The 14,444-nt window shown below is 42.2% G+C and overlaps 1 protein-coding gene across 4 annotated transcripts; it reads right to left on the bottom strand.

The window, feature by feature from the left end:
• Window positions 1-159: 159 nt before the first annotated feature.
• On the bottom strand, window positions 160-10,555 carry ENPP4 (ectonucleotide pyrophosphatase/phosphodiesterase 4). Of its 4 annotated transcripts, none has more exons than XM_069805615.1 (4): window positions 10,391-10,555; window positions 7,858-8,722; window positions 6,742-6,912; window positions 160-4,107 (listed from the first exon to the last, which is right to left on the bottom strand). In XM_069805615.1, exons 1-4 carry the CDS (start codon window positions 10,505-10,507, stop codon window positions 3,746-3,748), a joined length of 1,515 nt encoding a protein of 504 aa, XP_069661716.1. In that variant the 5' UTR covers window positions 10,508-10,555; the 3' UTR covers window positions 160-3,745. The 4 variants fall into 4 exon arrangements, with proteins under 4 accessions (XP_069661716.1, XP_069661715.1, XP_069661718.1 ...); XM_069805614.1 differs by having other exon boundaries at window positions 160-4,110; window positions 10,391-10,551; XM_069805617.1 differs by having other exon boundaries at window positions 160-4,110; window positions 10,342-10,469.
• Between the last annotated feature and the right edge of the window lie 3,889 nt (window positions 10,556-14,444).

The following is a 14,444-nucleotide window of genomic DNA, read 5'->3' as shown; positions in this document are numbered from 1 at the left end:
AGTTGTTGAGTCCTGCTGCTTTGTAAAATGCAAATATAACAGGCTTACTTCCAAATCTTCTTCTCTGCTTAAATAATAAGCATAATAATATTAAGCATGTCTTGACCATGCCTATGCTGCTGTACCTATCTTTCAAGAAATGCCATGTTTGTACTACAGTAAAGGTAATGGAAGCATTTATTAGATGTTAGACTACAAAAATTGTTGGATGCACATGAAAGTGGCAAGTTCAATAGCAGTATCTGCAGCATTGCAAATGGACGGCCTTTCCATAACAAAATCCTAATCTGAATCATATTAAGTTAACAAATCTCTATTACTGTTTTTTGCAATAAAAGGTAGTACCATGCATATTTAAAGCAAACATCTGTCCCTGTGGTCCGATCCTTGGAGGTACGTGATGTTGTTTGTTGGTTTATTTTCATAGGCAGTACATTCTTTTCAATTTATAGGAAGTTAAACTTCCCCCTGAAACAAGTGTTTTGGACCTATAGTTAGTTGGAATTGCCTCAATTCTGGAACCATTTCCTGGTGCTAATGGACAAAAAGCATATAAACCCAGAGGGGTGGATGGTTTAAGGCTTCTTTACCCAGTGTTGAGAGTTCCTTTTTGGAGGCAGTCAATATAATGAAACATCAGTCTTTACTACTGGGAAGTAAGTGTTATGAACTTCCCCTGTTCCCTTCTAAACTTCAGTGCTAGTTTAAGTGTTAAGTTCTCCTAAATTAATATGCCCGGTATGAACATTGCAGAGTTGTGTATATTTAGCAAGTCATTACATGTTGCCACAAACTGTTGTGGGATGTCTCCTTTATCGCAGCTTTGAGGAAGGCGGAAGCCACAGCTTCTTATGTTCTTGTTTTGAATTTGCTATTCAAAAGGAAATCAGCTGCTGACTTTCACAAGCAATAATTCATACAAACTGTAACTAGGTAGTGGAAATATTTCATCATGTTTAAGGCACTAACACTGTTTTTAAAAAAAAAAATCATCTTTAAATAGATCAACTTTGTCTCTAAGGAGAAAGAGGTGTTTTTCTAGATTCTCTTGATTTGTACATGATCTGTAAGAAATCCTGGATGTACAAGAGCTACTTTGAAACCCTCCCTGCCAGCACCATAGAATTGTGCCAGGAAGAATACTCAGCCTCCTATAGACCATACTGCATCTTCAGAATTGGAAATAAGTAGCAATGCAATTGGCACATAGTTTATCCTATTTCTTGATTAATACTTAAACTTTCTCTTTAAACCCTTCCCACAATAGCACTGTTTAGTCTCAATGCTAAAAGGGAGGAGCAGAGGGTAATAAGGATCTCTGCTAGATACTACCACTCACTTTCTGGTTTGATAAGAGCTCAGTTGCCTATAGCAATTCTTACCAGGAGCTAACCAGAGCTAGGAGGAGAAATGCATTTAGACCTAGATTGCCCCATCTGTAACAATATTTGTATTTGAGATTAGAGTGCTGCCATTGCACTTCAGTCAACATTTACATTTCTGGTAATTAAAATTTTGGTGGTAACCTTGACACCTGGCCTGTGGTAGTGATGCGGAGAGGAACTGAAAGCACATCAGTCACACACTGTATGACAACTATTTGGGGGAAGGAGGAAGAAAGGAAGAGTAGAGTGGAGCATATACTGTGCTAATCAGCTTTAGCATCTAGGAGAAAACCCTCACAGGTAGAGGACAGTACACTTTGGTCTTACCACATCTGCCAGAAAGATAAAGATAACTTAGCTGAGTCAAGCCTTTCCATATATAGATGGTGCGAAGCAGCTCCCAGCAAGTCTGCCACCCTCTGAGGATGGCAGCTGTTATTAGCAAAATCAAAAGAACCTGACAGCTCTCTCCAATGTAGGAATTCAAGTATCCTCCCTTTTACAGCATCTCTAAGCCTGGGTTCTACCCTGCAAAACATTCACTTCATAGTTACTCATTAACCTGACTTCTTACTGTATGTAATTAATTACTTTAAATCTTCCAGCAGGATAAGAAAGTGACTTCTGTATTTGGTCTCATTATTGCTCTATTATATCAACAGCCTAAAATCCAGTATACTGTCAGTAACGGTACAGATTTTTCAAGGGGCCTGAGCCTCTTTCAAGTTCAGATTAATCTAGAGTAAAGCATTAGTCAACAAGTAGTACTAGTAGTTGGGGGGGGGGGGGGGGGGGGAGAAAAACCAGAACAGGTTAGTTTTTTATTGTGTTTTTAATCAGTAAAACAGAATCCTCAAAGAGAAAGAGACAAATTAGTAAAGCTTCCACAAATCATTTTTAAAACTCAAATGTATTTTTTTCAGTGGGCAGTTAAAAGTAACCCTTCCCTCTGAAGTCCATACTTCCTTCCAGTTGGATCACTAAAAGGTAGTCCATGGCTAATACCAAATTGCATGGAATTTGAGCTTGTGAACAAGAAACCATGTTGCATGCTACCAGGTACCTCAGCTCTCTCATTTCTTAAAACCATCAAACTTGTAGGAAATGGACTTGGTAACTATAGTTCTTTTTTTGGGTTAGTATTAACAATTTAACTCACATTCTTTCCTCACTAAAAAGTAAGGTACCACTAAGGCTTTCTAAATCAAATTAATTTTTTCTTATGGCAAGTTACTAGACTTGACCATTAACAAGGAATTGAGAGTTTCAATTAAGAGAACCATTAGCACTGGTCTTCACCAGAACTTTACATCCATAGAACTTAGTACAGGTAACAGATCTTATCTCAAAAAAGAAGTTACTTTTTTCCCCTTAAATTTCCAGGGTTTAAAATAAAGAGTTTGGAATCCTTGCTTGATGATTGCATGTCAAACTTTCAGTTGTTGCTTTTTAGCACATGACAGCCTTCAAAAGATAACTATCAGCTGGTACACAGGTCAGAACCACCTACAGCAGAGTTTACACCTGAAACACTTTTCACAGGGTTTAGAAGCAGTAATTTTACTACTACAGCCCATTAAACTGAGTAAGCCAAGGATTCTCAGATTAAATCGGCATCCTTGAGATAAGCAAGTAGTACCATCCGAACTCTCCGAGTGCAGGAACTGTGGAACTAAGACATCCACAGACACACGTCTAGAAATGTCAGAGCCATCTGCCCAGTGTTGTAACTGCTGAACCACATACTTATTGCTCAAAATAGAAGTGATATCCACCAATTCTTTCCTCACTAACTTCTGTTTTCCTTCTCACCAGTTTCTTGTCATATTGCTGGCTTAGGGTTGAAACAGAAGTATTGGATCTTTTCTACACCCTCTATCCCCAAATTTAAGAACAAATCAGAACATACTGTCCAAATACAACTTCCAACTCTTACAAAAAAAAGATCTTCTTTCCAATACAGGTACAAGAACAATAAAAGAAGTCACCATTAATTTAAATTTAATAATACAAAAAACCAATTATAATTTACAAATGTTAAAATTCACTTAATCTATCCTGGCTAGTTCATACTCTGGAATTTAATTTGGAAAATGTTCAAAGGCTTGAGGGAAAAACTAAGCATCCTTATTTTGTTAAGCATCTCCTCCAGCAGAAAGCCACCTGTTCACCCTTTTGTTCTGAAAATATTTTTACAGGACTCCTAGTCAGGTAGCACATACAAACAAGTTAGCAAGATCTGGCTGTACAGTATTTTATACAGATACCATTAAAGTGCATCAAAGAATGCCATCCAGTGCAAGTTCAAACTCTTTTTCCTGAAATCACTATTTAGCAAGTGAGACCAGGCTCCCTGCGTGCTATCCAATTAAAGGATCGTCATCATCATACTGTAATTGAAGTCGGGAAAATGGCCGTGGGGGAGCTACTCTATTCTTTGAGATTATTATAATGCAGGTGAAAGTAGTCAGTATCATAAAAGCCCCAATAACTATCCCAATAGCTTCTGGAATATTTGTGCACCGCTGGTCAGCGAGCAAGCACTTGGTGTTACTGAAAGTGCCATTGTGGGGCTGTGGTGTCAGTCCCAGGATGTGGCACATCATGGGGTAAATATCGACGTTGTTCATTGTGCTCTGCTTGTAACCCCGATGAAAAGCAGGCCCGCGAGCAGCCAGGAACGGATGCATGCTTGGGAGAGCATTGTCATAGCCATGGTCACCTACTGGAGAAATGCAAAGTAAAGAGTTAACGTCACAGTTTGCATTTGCATATCAAGTATTCCCCTCCCTGTCTCTCCCCCACCCACAAAAGGCATATATTTTAACCAGGGACTAATGCAGAACATAAAAGCAACTGTTGGATGAAACACTGAAGCAACCTAGTGTTCCTTCCCACTTCCTCAATCCCCAGAAGTCTTTTCCCACACTGGTCTTCAGCCATGGTTCCCCCCCGCCATTATCTCTTTTCCTTTTGGTCATCAACATTTTCAGTTTTCCCCTTCCCACTCCTCATGCCAAAGTTGAAAAGGATGTTGCCACTCCACGACGAGTCCGTAGCTGGAATGCAAATTGGTACTTCTCAGATTTTTGGAAAGACATCTCCCCCTTGCAAAGCAGACACTTCAATTACTTCTTAAAAGCCAAGCACTTTCCCCTTGATAGTGTTTGGTTCAAGCATATTAAGTACCCTGAAATCATGCTTATCAGATTAGGTACTTCAGGTGCAGGGACACCCAAATAGTCAAACCCCAAAAAACAGTCAAAGGATTATGATGTCTGTGACAGGCATACAACAAAACGTTTGTGGCTACAAAGTCACCAAAACTTGAATGTTTGGTAGGTTTTTAAGACCGACTCACTCCGATTTTTGGCGGAATATAAACAGCTAAAAAGCAGCCATAGTCAAATTTCCTAGTAACATGGCTGAAAAATCTGTCCAAGATGCCAAAAATTTCTCATAGCACACACAGCACAGTATTTGAGTGACTGCATTTGAGTTCATTTATTAGTAAGTTTGACAAGTCTCCCTGAGAACTGTCCTCGGCTGCCGCTTCCTTGAAGTTTCTGACATGAAACGTCAAGATTCCTATTGATTACATTACACTCATCACTTCAGTATACTTCCAATATTCCTTTTTAATGTTTTCCACCATTGTGTTTGTTACCACAAAGATACTACCACACTGCATCATGCTTGTTTGCTTTAATGCAGTCCTATGTTTCTTGATCACATTTTTTTTCCTTCTACTACTTGCTTGTTTTGAACACAGCTGTTCCAAGTCCCCTCTCCAATGAAGTTTCCTATATTTCACCTCTGAAGTAGGAGGGCTGGTGTGTGCTAACATTGCTAGATACAGTACAGGTATTGGTACCCTTGCTAATCATTACACTGCCACTTTGTCCATGAAGACAAGTAGAATAAACATTTAAATAGCCTTTTAGGCTAAAACCTCCCCTGCCGGCTTCTGGGAAGCCTTGGCTAGCAAAATTGTTTTGAAAAGTGATTCACTTCGACTGATACAATGCTGTTACTTATAAATATACACTTACTAACTGTTTTAGGTACATGGAATTGGATCTAACCATAAACAAGAAAGAGACTTCTATTAGAGAACACCTCTGCTAAGTGTTGTCAATTTGAAGATGATTGTAGCAAATCTGGAGGGGAATTAAAATATAAACATCTCTTACATTAAAAGCAGTACTTTTGTACAAATAATGAGAAAATTTGAAGATGTGCAAAGGGCAGACAGAACAGCCAAACTGGGTGAAAGCGGGAGTTTACGCCACCCAGCATCATGTCTCTGACAGCAGTCATAACAGGGAGTCTGGGAAGTATCCAACAGGGTTAGCCCTGACATACCAACCAGTTTCTGAGCAGCCAGCAGCTCGAGGCTATCTGGAAGTTGGCACCTTTGTATTTAATTCCTATTAATGAATTTTTCTTCCAAGAATTATATATACAGGTATGTATGTATGTATATACGTATCTATAAACACACACATGCACACATATATATACACATACATATGTATGTAATTTGACATTCATAGCATCTAGCTGGGAGAAAGTGCACAGCTTAGCAATGCACTGTGTGAATTAACATCCGTTTTGTTTTTTGTCTTTAAAACATGCTATTTGATGGCCCTAACAGGAAGAACTCTGGCTTCTTTGACCATTACTGTTGTGTTCCTATTATTTTTAGTATTTCCTCCCATTTGTTTTTGTTTCCTCATATATGTACTGTAACATTAAATGTTGTGTCTTGCATTCTTCAATTTATGCTCCCCTATATATATATATATATATATATATAAAAAATATACAAAAAATAGTTAAACCACACTCTAGTAGAAGCTTGAGACAGACTGCTAACTTGCCTAAGATAACTCTTAAAAGTGTACCACAGGCTATTAAGTTGAACATGACAAAGTGCTTTAGACAACAGAATATCCCCCATCTCTTCCTCATCTGTTAAAACACTCCAGGCTCAGGCGGAGATGTTACAGAAAATGCTGAGATGTTCCTAAAGACACAGTGCCAAGACTCCAGTAGCTAAACTAGGACCATTCTACAGATGGCTGGAATAAAACGAGGAAAATACTAAAAATAATAGGAATAATAGGAACACAACAGTAATGGTCAAAGAAGCCAGAGTTCTTCCTGTTAGGGCCATCAAATAGCATGTTTTAAAGACAAAAAACAAAACAGATGTTAATTCACACAGTGCATTGCTAAGCTGTGCACTTTCTCCCAGCTAGATGCTATGAATGTCAAATTACATACATATGTATGTGTATATATATGTGTGCATGTGTGTGTTTATAGAATAAAACGAGGAAAAAACACTTACATTTTGAAAGTGACTCATTTTGTACAATTGTCCAGCCTTCATCTGCAACCAGAATTATGGGTTGAATTCTCTTATTATGACGATAATGAAATCTGTCTGGAATTTCTTCTTTGAGATATACTTTCATGTGAGGGTCGCATTTTTTCAGTAAGTTATACACGTCCCTTTTGTCTGCCAAGGAAAAAACCGCATGTGAAACAGCTGGAAATTATGTACCCAATTTACTGCAATTATCTGTCTTTAAACCTAAGATCCATTTTTTTCAAAACAATTATTTTTTTAAAAGGCATAGAGAAAAGAATTTTTTCATGTCCCCATTGAAACTTTACATGTATTGAGGTGGATTTCACAATTTGCTCTCATTTTAAATCAGCACCTCACAGCTATGGTTTCAGACCTACAGTTCAACTTACCCTCTGGGCTTGCAGGGGAGGAGGGTAAAACGCAAGCACAGAAATCAAGAGAAAGCAATCGCACACCAGAGTAGTCAATATTTTATCCAAAGCAGTAAGTGTTAAATTTTGTTACTGTATAAATCACTCTGTTCATTAGAATTGCTTCAGTCTGGCTACAGTTGTGGAAACTGAGACCAGCAGTGTCATGATTTAAGACATGCCTGTTAGTAACCACTCCAAAATACAAAAACTGAATTCACAGTATGAAAACTGAAGTTTCATTCACAGAAACAGAAGTGGTAAAGCAATCAAAGTTGGGTTTCGATTTTTACTTGGAAGTTTAGACAATGACATTTTTCATTGTGAATAAACATGAGAGTTTATTTCATGCTCACTGTGAATTACAACCGTATAGACTAAGTGAGCAACAAGACAGCAGGCATACTAAGTGCCTATCTACTTTCTCAACAAGCTATACCAGGACCATCTTTACCACCACAGCAATTTCACAGGAAACTCTCCTTGGCCCATTGATTACCAAAACAAAGTAATTTCTAAATAAATATTCTTTAGCTAATTCATTAAATGATGTCAACGTTCTGCAACATGAACTACACTGGTTTTGCAAAAGATGTGAACAGTCTACCATAGCATGTACTTTTTAGCAGTAAGACAAACAAGATTAATTCTCAGTGTACAACTTAAAACAACCAAAACTTACTCTGCCTTGGCAGCACTGCAGCAACCGGACTCTTGTCTATCAGAGTATAGTTATTGCGACCAATGCAGTTATCCAGGATAATTAGTTTCTTTGCAGAACAGGAGGCCATTCCATGATCACTTGTTATTATGATATTAATAGTGTCCCACAAACCAAAAGCCTTCAATTTATTAGTAAGGAAACCAATATGATTATCCACTTCTTCTAATACTTTGCGCATGTTCTCAGTGTCATCTGGTCCATACTTGTGCCCACTTGCATCTGGTTCTTCCCAGTATAATGTAGCAAAACTGACCACTGGATTAGAGCTGTTCAGCCATGCAACAATTTTCTCCGCTCTCTCTTCAAAAGTTACTGAAAAGTTATACTTCAAAAAGAATTGAGGGGTCGTATCGTTAATTTTTACATCGGTACCAGGCCACATTGCAGCAGCACTTGCTCCATTTCCTTGCTGTTGATTTGTTACCCAAATTGGAACTGCTTCATTCCACCAGAAGGGATCCGAATCATTAAACTGTGAAAACTTTTTCTTGGCATCTGCATCGTACATGTCATTAGCCACGATGCCATGGCTTTCTTCATATAAGCCTGTCACTATGGTGTAATGGTTTGGGAAAGTCTTGGTGATAAAAGCATTTGTAACTTGTTTTACAAGCACACCATCCTCAATGAACTCCTGAAGATGAGGAAGTTTATAGGTTTCCAAGTAATCAGCCCTGAAGCCATCAAACGACACAAGGAGTAACTTGGATACTGAATCCCCAGTAGAGTGAGCACAACAGGCAACTATTCCAGAAAAAAGCAATGTTAACATTGAGTTTATTGTTGATACTTCAAAGTATTTCCAGCAGGTAATCAGATGCATCTGAAAAATTTAAAAAGATAAGGCATGTAACACAAAATAATTGTACTGGAACCAGTTTAACTAGCTATACATTATGGAAATCTTCCTTATCGAGGTTAACTGCAAAATAACCAGTCTAAACAACCACTGAAGTCAACAGTCTATTTCCCTACTGACTTCAGATGTTTCTCATATATCGTCATAGTTTTTCATACATTAAAACAAACGAGCAATGAGATTTTTTTTCATTCCAGACTAAACAAAAGGAAGAATTGTTCTCTCTCTTTTAAGCAATTATTCCATCATTCTGTGTGTCTGATTACAATTCTACATTTCAAGACAGACAATCAGTATATTTTCCTCATGTTCAAGCACAGCCACCTGAGCAACTCTGGCTCCACATTTAAGAGTCCTCTGCAAGTCTAAATCCTGCTTATACATCACTGTTCGGACCAGCAGTTTGTTTTCTACTATAATTCTGATTTTTCTTTTTCATCCCACCTTTCCTTTTCCACAGTTTCCACCCTCTCGAGTTGCTGGAAGACTTTTGAGCCTTTCAGCATTGTTATTTACTCATTACTTACTCTATACATGGAACTGCCAGGAGTAACTTCCATGTCTGTTTTCCTTCTAAGCTGTTGTACATCTACCATAACAGTATTTAAGCCTGTTCTTTACGTATCATATTTCTCTCTCTCTCTCAAAAACCTAAAAATATCATTAGCAACCTTGGCCACGAGGCAAGTATTTCTCACCAAGGAATTCATGACTATTACGAATGCAAGGTATGATTTGTAAGTGGTGTGATTTTTCCCCCCCCCAAACTTATGATGTGTGACAGGAGTACTCTCTGTTCAGGAAGGTCCAGAATTGTTCTATAAGCCTTTAAGAAAGAGGAAGTGAAGCTGCAGGTTCTACAAAAGCTTCTGCAATATCGTTACACAGCATATTTACTTCTCAAGAGCCTCACTCCAGCAAATTTCTCCTTTATCTCACTTGCACAAACTAGGGTGATTGTAGGAGGAACAGCAGGTATTTTCCTAACTGCGGTAGCATCTTCTGGGCTATCTCAACTTTTTCCCCCAAACTCTTTAAAACTGTATTATTTTAAAAGTGTAAGTAGCTTTAATGTTAGCTAAAGCTTTAGCAGGGAGAGGAATACAAAGCATGGGAAATCACCACCACCTCCGCAAGCAACAGTTAGAATTTCTTTAGAAGAAAGGATCGTCAAAACCAGCATTAAGATATCTGCTGATACAGAGGACTTGTAACACACAGCCCCTATAAAGGTGGGGGGAAAAAAAAAAAGAAATGAGATGAGCAATGGAGGAGGGAATCGCCCGTTTCGTGTCTTCAGGTGCTTAAAAAAGCAGAACCAGAGTTTTTCACGGCGCAGGGAGACCCAAGACCCCCGAGCACCGGTGCTTCCCCACGCGGGACGGCAGCCGGTTACACAGACCCGTCACCCCCGCGGCCCCCCGGCTCCCCAACCTCTCCGCCTCCCGCCCGCGTCTCCCAGCCGCTCCGTTCGGTGAAGGAACGCGTTATCCCGGCCCCGAAACCCTACAGCCAGGCGGTCCCCGGGACGAGGCACCGCCGCCGGTCCCGCGGCCCCGTCCCCGGGCGGCCCCAGTCACCACAGACCCGCCCTCCGCTTCTTCCCCGCCGCGGTTCCGCCCCCGACCCCACCGTGAGGGCCCGCTCCGTCGCGGCGCTGGAGGTGACCGGCTGCTGCGGGGGGACGGGACGGGACGGGACGAGCAGAGCGCCTGCGCACCCGCCGCCCCGCGCGCCCTCAACTGCCATTAGCGGCTGCCGGAGCGAGCGGTGCCTCGGCCGGGGCGGGCTGCGCTAGCGCGGGGAGCTCGTCAGCGGGGCCGGCCTCCGCCGGGTGCGATTGGTCGGGGGCCCGCTGGCGGGAGCTGCGATTGGTTCCAGCGGAGTGGGCGTCGCGCTGTGAGACATGGAGGCGGGGGCGGGGGGGCGCTGAGGTGAGGGGGGCTGTGGGGAGACATGGGGGATTGAGGGGGGCTGTAGGGAGCCGGGGGGGCTGAGGTGAGGTGAAGTGAGGGGGGGCTGTAGGGAGCTGGGGGGTGGGGGCTGAGGTGAAGTGAAGGGGGGCTGAGGTGAGGGGAGCTGTAGGGAGCCGGGGGCTGAGGAGAGATGAGTTAAGGTGTAAAGGGGCTGAGGGGAGGTGATGGGCGCTGTGGGGAGCCGGGGGGGCTGAGGTGAAGTGAAGGGGGGCTGAGGTGAGGGGAGCTGTAGGGAGCCGGGGGGCTGAGGTGAAGGGGGGCTGAGGGGAGGGGAGCTGTAGGGAGCCGGGGGGCTGAGGTGAAGTGAAGGGGAGCTGAGGGGAGGGGAGCTGTAGGGAGCCGGGGAGGCTGAGGAGAGGTGAGTTAAGGTGAAGAGGGGCTGAGGGGAGGTGATGGGGGCTGTGGGGAGCCAGGGTGGGCTGAGGTGAGGGGAGCTGTAGGGAGCCGGGGGGGCTGAGGTGAAGTGAAGGGGAGCTGAGGTGAGGGGAGCTGTAGGTAGCGGGGGGGGGGGCTGTTGAGGAGAGGTGAGTTAAAGTGAAGAGGGGCTGAGGGGAGGTGATGGGGGCTGTGGGGAGGTGAGGGGAGCCGGGGGGAGAGGGGGCTGAGAGGAGCAGGGCTGCGGGGAGCTGCGGGAGGCGGCTGTCCCAGGCAGGGAAGCGTGGCGGGTTGCAGGGGAGCACGGGTTCTTACGAGAGGCGTGTTGGCCCCCTCGTCCCTGGGCTGGGATGCGGGTGGGTTGGCCCCCGAGGTGGGACGGTGGGGCCCGCTGGTGAGGGGCACGGGCTGTTCGCTAGGTCTGCTGGGCCCCCCCGCGGCTGCAGAAGGAGGCGGTGGGGTGAGGCGAGGCTGTGGCGGGCTGCCTTACCGGGGGGGTGTACTGCTGTGCCCTGCGTTCCCCCGGGATGTCTGTACCCTGCCTCCTTTGCGGGTGTCGCGGCAGCCCTGGGCTGTGGCCTTCGCAAGGCAGTGGTGGTTGTCAGCGTGACTGCAAATCTCCTGTTCTCCCTGACTCCTGCTCCCTTTTGGCCACACAGCTCTGAAAGTTGACTTCGTACTCTTTCCTGCATATGACCTTTTTGCGCTCTCTTGTGACAACACTGGTTTACCCTAAAACTTAGAATACATGCAGGAAAATGTGTTGTGTTGGTTAATGTAAGTACTCTGGATGCCAGTGCTGCTTTCAGTAAGGCAGTGTGTGGTATGATGGGTTGAGGTCTGTTTTGGGTCCTGCTGTAGGTTTGCTCCATAAGTTAAGGCAAATAGTTTACACTCCCTTGGTTTTCCTTTTATTATGAAAAAGGATTAGTAATTCTGCAAAACCTGTTAAGTTACTGGTGCTGAATAACAATGAAATCAGCTTTGTGTAAACAGAGTAAATTAAGTGTCCTTTAACAGCACAGAGAAGAAATCATCGCTCCATTTTAAATTTCATCATAAAAACTGAGAAAAAGACATGTCTATAGCTTCATGATTGACTTAGGTAGAGGACCTGAATTTCATTCTGTGTGTTCACTCTGAATGCTGCATAGATTTGAGCTTGTTTCTTTCTAATGGCTTTTACATATGTATGAGTTTGGCAGATTATGCTAACTGTGGAGTGGCTCTAAAGATGCAGTACAGTAGGCTGAATAAAGAGACACACCTTTGATTGACCTTGATTTATGGAATGTAGCAGGTGTGGCAAAGCACAGGATTGTAAAAGAGGAAAAAAAAAAAAGAATTCCGGGTGAGCTAGATAAGACTTCCTGCAGCTATTTACATGTTACATGTCAAGTTCAAGTCAAGTTCCTCCCGTTTCCTCCCCTGTTTTGTAAATATGCACATGACAGGTGATCATGTGGGGGAAATAAGTGTCCTTTATGAATTACTTTATTGTATTTCCTTCAAAATATTTATTACACAGAGTGAATTAGAGGTCAACGAAATACATAACAGGTGCAAGCTTTTAGCCAATTTCATCCAATTACAATGGAGTTCTTGTTACAAACTTTATGCAGAGATACAGGCAAATTTTAAGCATCAAGGCTCTTTTGCTAACCTAGTTTGGCAACATACTTACTCAGCTGTTCAGTCCAAAAAGGTATGAGTAATGTCTTGTTTACCCTTACCGATGTGCTTTGAAACCTATTTGCAATATTCACCTATTCATGAGCCCAGCCTAACATAAGGTGTCCAGTTTGACACATCATAAAGGCAGCATACCATGCAAACTCTGGACTTTGAACTGGGCTAGCCAACATGTATAATGTATTTCATACAGCTCATACAGTGTATGCCTACAAGAAATGGGTGAGTTGCTTATATTAAGTAAAACTGGGAACTACCAAGATGTTTGCCTTTCCTCACCTTGATCTCTCCCTGTATTGTATTTTACCCCACGTTTGTCTGTATAGACTGCAGTTCTAGGCACTAGACCATACTAAAACCTGCCAGAAGCTGTACAGACTTACTGCTGTAGTAGAATTGAGCGTTTGCAGCTCGAGAACCATTGCACACGTTTGTTTCTGTCAGTGGAATTTAGTTAATGACAGGAAGTAAAGGGTAGGCAACCTCTAAATATTCTCAGTGTTTGGCTAGGTTTAGTAAAACCCTTAATTTCTAGATGGGAAACTATACCCTCCTGTTGGCCGTGTTGTGGAGGGGAAGCAACTCCTCATTTATTCAGATTAAAACTAGATGTTGCACACGAATAGTTCAGATACCTGTCTTAAGTACTTTCTTAAGAGAAAGCAGGGCGTTTTCATTACTTAGAGTTGAAATAACTGAATATTGAAAGAGAAACATTTTCTGTATTTTTCCTTTTTTTTTCCTCAATTTTATCCATGGGATAGATCTCTGTGATCTTTTTTGTGTTTTGATGCATCTTTATATAGTTGAGATGAAGAAAAATAGGAAGACGTTTCATAAAAGCATAGAAGAGCTAGGTGACTAACAGCTGTTAAACTGTATTAGACTTTAAGCTTTTAGTGCCCATTTAATCTGAAGAATAGGTTGTATATGGAGGCTATACACAAAATGGGGCTCTTAACCATGTTGTTTCTCAAACTGTGGAACGATGTCCCTAAGGCTGCATGAAAGGGTGATACAGAGTTGTGTGGTGTCTCTGCCTTCTTTATTTCGGTTACTAGAGCCTCCACTGTGAACAAGCTCGAAGCCAGGTTGCTGGGCTTTCTAAGAGTGCTTAGTTTCAGAGGTAAACAACGATGTTGAAATGATGCCAGATTTTAGAGGCAAACAAATATGTCTGCCTTGGAGCAGTTGGGTGAATAAAAAGTCAATATTTCTTAGGCTCTCAGGTATTCTAATGGAGTTTCCAACCATGGTGTTGGAGAGCAAGCCAAACAAGGTTTTTTAAAAGGAACTGGAATACCACAAATAAAGGGCTTTGAAACATCCAAATTGGGAATAATTGTTTAGGCCCTGCAGCAGGTAAAGCAGGTTTTCAAATGGCTGTTGACAGTGACTAGTCCTGGTATTTTTAACAACTAAACACTGATGATAATATGAGAGTTGACTGTCCTGTGCAAAATAATTTTCTATTTTTTGTCTAGTTCCCAGTGGAGAACTGTCTGTCTTATGCAGAGTCAAATTTACTGGTGTGTTGGCTTTAAATATGCCTTTTATGAAGTGTCAGTAGAAAAGCAAAATCTGGCTGAAGGTGAATCACCCTTATTACGGTGGGGTCCTGAATTCATGAGCCAGCCCCTCAG

Source organism: Haliaeetus albicilla, chromosome 18 (assembly GCF_947461875.1).
Source record: "Haliaeetus albicilla chromosome 18, bHalAlb1.1, whole genome shotgun sequence".
In the NCBI taxonomy this organism is placed as follows: domain Eukaryota; kingdom Metazoa; phylum Chordata; class Aves; order Accipitriformes; family Accipitridae; genus Haliaeetus; species Haliaeetus albicilla.
This window is presented reverse-complemented; position numbering and strand designations above follow the sequence as displayed.

Excerpts from the sequence above, each read along its gene's own strand:
- ENPP4 (XM_069805614.1), bottom strand. The coding sequence starts at position 10,507 with ATGGCAGTTGAGGGCGCGCGGGGCGGCGGGTGCGCAGGCGCTCTGCTC. Across the intron at positions 8,723-10,390 it reads CGACGGAGCGGGCCCTCACG|ATGCATCTGATTACCTGCTG; the intron begins GTGGGGTCGGGG and ends TAAATTTTTCAG. Across the intron at positions 6,913-7,857 it reads TGCAGTGCTGCCAAGGCAGA|ACAAAAGGGACGTGTATAAC; the intron begins GTAAGTTTTGGT and ends TTTCCTTGGCAG.